The 7991-nt window shown below is 38.1% G+C and overlaps 1 protein-coding gene across 3 annotated transcripts; it reads left to right on the top strand.

Annotated features, from left to right (window-relative positions):
- The first annotated feature begins 453 nt into the window (after positions 1–453).
- LOC131010853 (uncharacterized) lies at positions 454–7538 on the top strand. Of its 3 annotated transcripts, XM_057938530.1 has the most exons (11): positions 454–3348; positions 4142–4440; positions 4560–4633; positions 4775–4859; positions 5084–5170; positions 5300–5372; positions 5496–5539; positions 5902–6036; positions 6122–6220; positions 6760–6880; positions 7086–7538. In XM_057938530.1, the coding sequence occupies exons 1-10, from the start codon at positions 1446–1448 to the stop codon at positions 6814–6816; spliced, it is 2856 nt and encodes a 951-aa protein (XP_057794513.1). In that variant the 5' UTR covers positions 454–1445; the 3' UTR covers positions 6817–6880; positions 7086–7538. The 3 variants fall into 3 exon arrangements, with proteins under 3 accessions (XP_057794513.1, XP_057794514.1, XP_057794515.1); XM_057938531.1 differs by lacking the exons at positions 6122–6220; positions 6760–6880; positions 7086–7538 and having other exon boundaries at positions 4775–4830; positions 5902–5922; XM_057938532.1 differs by lacking the exons at positions 5300–5372; positions 5496–5539; positions 5902–6036; ... (1 more) ...; positions 6760–6880; positions 7086–7538 and having other exon boundaries at positions 5043–5167.
- The last annotated feature ends 453 nt before the right edge of the window (positions 7539–7991 follow it).

Raw genomic sequence — 7991 nt, 5'->3', positions numbered from 1 at the left:
AAACCGCACACACCTGTTCGGGTTCAATCATCCTGAACCAACCCGCACCCCTTCATGAGTAGCCACCTTCTGACTATAATAGGAGCCACTTGATGGTCAAATTTACTCATTCAACATATTTAATCGAATGTACTTTCATATTTTTCATATAGTTCGAGTCCGCGTGCTTAATTCCTTTTATATCTTTATTTTATATTTATTTTACTATTGTAATTTTATTTTCGATATTACTATATTTTATAATATTGGTGAACCGTGCATCAGTATATCGCCTACTCAAAACCGGAACTGGCTGTTTCCGGCCGTTGACAACACTGCACCAAACTCATGTGATCGAAACTAAAATGTGACGTGCCAAGTGTCATTTTAACAAAATCCAAACCTCAATATCTCATCACTATCACTATTCTCAAGAAAAGAAAAAGGAAAAATAGTTAATTATGATCATGTAATAAATCAGCCCCAAAAATTACCCGGAAGAAAAAGAAAAAAAAGAAAAGAAAAAGAACTCCTGATTCGACCAATTGTCCTCTAATTTCTCTCTCTTGCAAATCATGGAAACCTCCAGCACCTCCTTCTTCGTTCTGGAAAATTTTCATGGCATGCAATGTCTTTGTCTGCGTGTTTTATGTTAATCTATCTGCAAACGTAACTGTCATTTTTAATTTTGAAAATTTCCAATTTTCAAATGGTTTCGTGAGGGAGTGGGGTCGCTTATTGGGGTCTTGATATATATAATTGTGTATACTAAATTCGAATAATCTACAAAGGAATATGCTTTGGACGCCAACTGTTGTTCAACGCCCACTCTTTGGCGGTTTATTGTTCGTATTGAGTGTTCTTCGCATGTGGGTATGTCCTTCTATTTCCGTTTCATAAATTGCCAACTCTCTTGAGCTGGATTCCTTTTGATCGCTCTCAAAATCGGCTGTCGATTGTGAGTGGTATATTCAATTAGATGATTTGATTCCTCTTCCTTCCCTTTTTTGTGTGGGGAAGCAGTTATATTCTACAGATCATCATAGTGGTTTGTCAAAGATTTGATCTTTATTCAATTTCTTGATCTGGGGTAACTGTTGGGATTTGAAAATTGCTCGGTTAAAAGAGGTGGGAATTTTTTGGGGAGCATTTGGATTGTTTGATGGATCAGTGTAGGTAGCTTTGAGGTTTTTGGAATATTGAATTTGTTATTTTGATGTGATTTGGAGATTCTGTTAGTTGAGGGTGTTATGTTAGTTTGTGTTTGATTATCTCAAAATTCAGTTTCTTGGTCTGGGGTAGTTGTTGGAATTTTGAATATTTTTTGGAGCATTTGGATTGTTTGATGGATCAGTCTAGTTAGAGCTTCGAGGTTTTTGGAGTATTGAATTTGTAAATTTGATTTGTGTTGGAAGATTGTATTAGTTAGGGGTGTTTGTTAGTTTAGTGTTTGATTTCCTATCAAGATGCAAGCTGTGGGGAAGATAGGTAGCTACATTAGTAAGAGTGTGTACACGGTTTCCGGGACTTTCCATCCGTTTGGTGGCGCTGTAGACATAATCGTGGTGGAGCAACCGGATGGGAGCTACAAGTCTTCGCCATGGTATGTTCGATTTGGGAAGTTTCAGGGGGTGTTGAAGTCGAAAGAGAAGGTGGTTGGCATTAGTGTGAATGATGTTGAGGCGGATTTTCATATGCACTTGGATAGTAAAGGAGAGGCATTCTTTATGCAGGAGGTTGATGTAGAGGAAGGTGAGTCTGCAGCCTCGCCTCCATACTCATCCGGTGAGGATACAGAAGGGCAACCTAGGTGGCCACTGAAATCAAAAAGTTGCAACTATGATTCTAGTGTTTATGAACCTATTGTTAGTGAAAGGAAGTCTTTGACTAGGGCAAACACTCGCCAGTCTCAATTTTTTGGCTTTTTTGGAAGGAGATCTCCGACAGAGGAGGCCGATCAAGGGAAAGAAAATGCACCTGATGTTAACATAGAAGGATCGTTGGAGGTTGCTGAGATGGCGGCTGATCTCTTGGACTTGAGGTGGTCTACCAATCTTGCTTCCCCCAAATGCAAGAGAGACAATTCTGCACCATTACCCGATGCAGATGCATTGATCAAAGTAATCAAGAAAAGTTCTCTGGCTGATGGTTCTAGTCATGATGAAATACGTCTTATTTCTCAAACAAGCTACCGGGAACTGAAGAGCAATGCTGAGGCAAATGGTGTTAAAATGGAATGTGTTACCTCAGAGTATATTGTTTCCACTTCTGTCGACAGCCTTAGAGAACATACTACTTTATCAAATTTAGAACCAGTGATAGCAGCATTAGGCTTAAATAAATCAGATTTGCAGCTGAGTTCTGTCAGCGTCGTTTCTGAGGCTACAAAATCTGATTCGGATATTGATGATTCTATTGCGAGGCTTAATAGTTTGTCCGATGCTAATTTGTCTACGGAGGAGAATGAAAGAGATAATACCCACTCTTTCTACTCTTCCGAGATTTCAGGGAGCTCAGAGGTTGAATTGGAGGGACCATCTGAAGAGAAAAGCCGGCCGTTTTGTCATGGAGAATGCAGAGAAGTATGTATTCGTTCCGATGATCAGTGCACCGTCGTCCATGAAGAAAAGATTTCAGTGAGTGAAGGAACTAGTTATAGTGCTTCAGAAAGCACTTTGACTGAATGCTATTCACATTTAGCGAGTCGTCACCAATCTAATGATTCTCTTAAGGACACTGACTTACAGAGTCTTGCAGCTGCTTCTAAACCGAGCTATTCCACTTGTGTAGCCATGGATGAACATGCTCTTTTGGGGGATAAAGACAAGCTTGGTTCCTCTGAAGGGCCTCTCTATGATCTCCATATAGAAAGGTGTACTGTTCCACCTTCGATTGGAGCATCAAGGATTTCAGAAGAAGAGCTACTCCTCTTCGGTGACCTGGATGGTCTTCGTCCGGCTGCCAAACAGTTGGAACTCAGAGAATCTGATCACGAGGGCAAAGAAGCTAATTCGTTAGTTATGATAAGAGTTTCTGGTCAAGGCATTGAGCCTTGTGATGCAAAATGTTGCTCCATTTCTTCGTTAGACCAATCTGAAATAAATGACGGTACAAATGATGTGTGCTTGGACAGTAGAAGGTTGAGTTCTCTGTCTAGTGATGTCCGCATTGCCGAGATTGGGAATGTTCAGTCGGAGGGAACCATTAGAACGGTGAGATCTTTGCCCAGTATGGTTTCCCTCAGCAATAATCTTGAAGCAACTGATCCCAGCGACTTTTCGAATGCTTCACTAGATGTGAATTTATGGACAGAAAAGGACAATCAATTGCCTGGTGCTCAAAGAACAGCTGGGGAGCCTCCTAAGCCGGGTAAGAAAACGATATGACGAGTAAATGTTACTATAGCTTGGTAACATTATGGTTGCCAAAAGCTGTCCGGCTGTTAATTTTAAGATTTTTTTATATATACATATATATATTTTGCTCCTTGTGTGTGAAGTGAACATCCATTGATTTTCTATATGTTCGTGTGCTAAATATCTCCGTAATTGGTTCCATATTTACAAGACTCTTTTATATTTTCTTGTTTAGATAGTCGATCGACTGTTAAAATGATCGTAGCCTTTAGACATTTTATTGCTTTATGTCCACACAGAGATCCTCTCCATTCAGAAGCTCGACCAGGAATAGGCATTTTTTTTTTCCGAAGCAAGGAATATGCAATTCTATGTTTTTATTTTTAAGTTAATGTCGGAAGTTCAGAAGTTTGGAATATTGTAGTTTAGAATCGTACACAGATGCTCTCTAAATGCAATAAATATTAATCTATTTCATTATTAAACTATTAAGCAATTTCCCTTTCTGAAACTAATGGAAAATAGTTGGAATATTATTGCATAAATACCTATTGCATATTACGATTTACACTATGCTCTCAAAAACACAAAAGTTAGTGAGTAAATTCCGATGCTTGTTTTTCCATTGCAAACAGGAGGTGCCATTTTTTTAGGTTGAGACAATCTTATTATTAGTTCATTTATAGTGGGAAATTTGAATTGGAATAGATTAAAATGAATTATATCTAGACCTTCCAATACTATTTCGGTTCATGCATATTTATACACGAAATTACTGTAGAAGTTGACTTTTAGAAGTTCTTCAGGGTACCCTCCGAGGTCCGTGGATACTTTAGGAGGATGTGGTAGAAATGGACACTTCAGAAGATCAACTGCCACTAAAATTCCTGATGTGACGATTGCAAGTGAAACCACGAATGGCTTAGACATTTCAAATGAACCTAGTGATGTGGAGAGTGGGATGGGTGTGACCAAAGTGAAGGTAAACAAGAAGAAAGTAAGGACACTTACTCCAACATCTAAACAGTTGGCATCCTTACAATTAAAAGAGGGGAAGAATGTTGTGATATTCACCTTCTCAACTGCCATGCTGGGCAAGCAACAGGCTAGTTTACTTCTTTGATTTACGAATCTTGAATTTTAAGTTTCTTTATATGCCTCTTGCTTTATTATGTTGGATATTCATGCACATGTGTCTGCACTGACTGAATTTGGCTCGTCCAGGTTGATGCCCGGATTTTTCTATGGAGATGGGACACTAAAATTGTGATATCTGATGTTGATGGGACGATTACAAGGTAAAGATTTTTCGTCCTCTATCCACAGTTCCCTTATCATTCTGTTTATATGGTCAAGTTATTTTCCACTATCGTTGATGTCATTCCATCAGTTCAATCAATAGCATTCTCTATCATTAATCCATAAAATGCTTGCTGCAGGTCTGATCTTCTAGGTCAGGTCATGCCCTTGGTTGGCATGGATTGGTCGCAGACAGGTGTTGCACATCTCTTCTCAGCAATAAAGGTTCATCGTTATTTCTGTGTTACAATTGTTGAGAACAAACTTTTGTTTCTTCTTATATGTTTGTAATTTGTATCATGAATCTAACATTTTCAGTATGGTTAACACTCTTCGCTTTAATTGTATCGTTAGCTCTCCTTTGTGAGATTGTTAACTCTCTTCAAATGATTTCGAGATTGTTTCCAGATGAAGAGAGATTTCATATCGTGTATGATGCTGTGATGCAGGAGAATGGATATCAATTACTTTTCCTGAGTGCACGTTCAATATCTCAGTCTTACATCACTCGACAATTCCTGCTTAATATCAAACAGGTAGTATGAAGTAATCAAGACCTTCGGTGTTCAGAGGAAGACATTTGCTTTGCCCTGGTTCCTGTTTTGTAGTTTATCGTTTTGTGGTGTTTTATATATGTCACATAATAGTTTTATATATTCCTTCAGGATGGAAAAGCCTTACCTGATGGACCTGTCGTCATCTCCCCTGATGGACTCTTTCCTTCTCTATTTCGAGAAGGTTACTGACTACTTCTGAGTTATATTACTTAGTTGCTCACGAAATGTCTTCTCTTTTAAGCATCCAATATTTTGTGAAACTGGTGCAGTATCTATAATTGTATATTCCATGGTGCTTTTGCAGTTGTTAGAAGAGCTCCTCACGAATTCAAAATTGCATGTTTGGAGGTTTGTCATCTGTGTTCTTTTCTATGACCTCAATTTACTGATATTCTTGCCAAACAATGTTTATTTTTACATCCCGTTCTGTGGATGTGCCATTTAACCAACACAAGTATCTTTATGCTTTTTGAGACTACAATACTTGCAACCCAATTGTTTTTTTTTATAAAAAAAATATAGTATTACATCGATGTACACTGGCAAATTTTATCTCATGAAGGAATGTCCCGATACACGATGTATGCATGCATCAATAAAACAGTCATATCCCATAACATCGAAGACATGTAGGAAACTGAGAGAACTGTGAAAAGCTTCATTGTTTATACTAGGAAGGTAGAGAATCTGATTACTCGTCAATTTCCCAGGACATCAGGGCGTTATTTCCTCCTGATAGAAATCCATGTCCATTTTATGCTGGATTTGGGAACAGAGACACCGACGAGGTTAGCTATCTAAAGGTTGGAATTCCGTTGGGGAAAATATTTATCATAAACCCAAAGGTAAATAAGAGGTGTTATTTAATATTGTGTAACTGCTCCTGTCAACTTGGTGATATCTTCTCAATTCCCGTGGCAATATCTACAGGGAGAGATTGCTGTAAACCGTCATATTGACACCAAATCTTACGTGACTCTTCATTCGCTTGTCAACCGAATGTTTCCCAACATGTTTACCAGTGAGCAGGTTTGTTTCCTAATCTTAATGATCTAAAACATTGTTAAGTTTCGTTGCAGTATTAAGATTCAATCATGTCAAAAACATTGCCAATATTAGTTGAATACATCATTCATCTTTGCCGTACAATTTTCTTTTCCACGAAGAGGAAAATATTACTATAACTAGCATATTGATTTTGCTTCTTGTTTTTCGTCTCATATTCTCGTGAGCCTGAAAGCCCAAAGCCGAGTTGCTATCTATTGGGGGTTTCTCAACATGTGTTCACTCTTGCTTCATTGAAACTAATTTTAAAAATAATTTAAAATGTATAGGAAACGAATATGTGAGACTTAAAATAATTATCGCATAGTATCATTTAACTTTGGGAGCATTTTTCTTTAGGTCCTCGATGGATTGATAGATAACTTTTTCTTTTGTCTTTTTGGGCCTTGGATTGAAAAAATTCTATGATTTGGAGACTGTATTCTATATTCTTCCAAATTCCAATCAAATAATACTCCTTTCCCACTTCTTTATTTGATAATAAAGGGACATTTTGGTTTCAGGAAGATTTTAATTCATGGAATTTCTGGAAACTTCCACCACCTTCTATCGACATTTAAAGGTTGAGTAGTTTGAGGTGGACGCAGGCAGGGAGGCAGCGTATACAAAGACTGGAGTATTGAGGTAATCTTCAGTTCCTTCTCAGTCGTCAGAGGAAAAAAATCCAAATGTTTTCTGCTAATGAAGAAAATGATGAACTAATCATGAAGGTATTTTAGCATCCTTCGAGAAAACTGAATAGATTATTAATACAAAGATCTGCACCCTGAAAATACAATTAGGCGTTCTAACACTGGTGTGAATTACAATATTGTGCTCTTATGTGTAGGGCGTGGTATGGGTGACTTCTTCGTGAAACACAATTTGTTTCCAACTCCAGCAATGGTTGAATTTCCTCTACCATACAAAGCTTACCACGGAAGGAGATATTGTGTTAGTCTCTCGCTGACTATTTCCTTGGTTAAATGCTGGAGTTGCTGGTATATTGCTCGAGAAAGTAGAATATGGATTGATATTGTTAGGCTAGCTGAATATGCCGTTCAACATATTCTTTCAATTGTATACCATGCAATGTTGTTACTAGGAGATGAAAGGACGTCTTCCACATTTCCTTCATCAAAAGTCTGTAAATCGTGAAATTTAGAGCATGTTGCTTATCGATATAGAAGTTTCACAGTATCATGTAAATGTCGAGAAACAGATGTACTAGATTGAATCATTAGTTTTTTTAGGTGCAGGTCAGTTTCTTCCTATTTATTTCATTCATTCATTTCGTTGACAATGGCGTTTCTTGCATTCCCTTTCTTCACCTTTGGTATTTTTTAAGATCTAAGAGCAGTGGAGTGCATTGTTGGACACAGCACGACTCCTGAAGTGATGCAGGTCGAGGAATGTTACACGAGAAAGTTCCTTGAACCCAGTTTTGTTCTCTGCAGATGCAAAGACGCCTGCTGTCTTCATCCTGATCATGCTCAATGGAAGATCGACTCCACTAACTCCACTGGATTGTTTCGTGTCGTGTCTGGAAATCTGCATCGAGTTCCTTAATGGCATTTCAAGCTTCGTTACTATTTCCAGGTATATTTTCCATTGAAACCTATTCTTGAGCACGCTTTCGTTGTGGTAGAGTATTCGATAATGCCTTCGTTGTTGCGGTTTTTGTCGTTGGAATGGTGTTGTCGTGTAGTTGTCTAGTACTTGAAAAAGGAAATTAAAAGAGGAGCAAAAATTGAAA

This window comes from Salvia miltiorrhiza, chromosome 2 (assembly GCF_028751815.1).
Source record: "Salvia miltiorrhiza cultivar Shanhuang (shh) chromosome 2, IMPLAD_Smil_shh, whole genome shotgun sequence".
NCBI classification, from domain to species: domain Eukaryota; kingdom Viridiplantae; phylum Streptophyta; class Magnoliopsida; order Lamiales; family Lamiaceae; genus Salvia; species Salvia miltiorrhiza.
The sequence above is the reverse complement of the archived record's forward strand: the minus strand, read 5'-3'. Positions and strand labels throughout refer to the sequence as shown.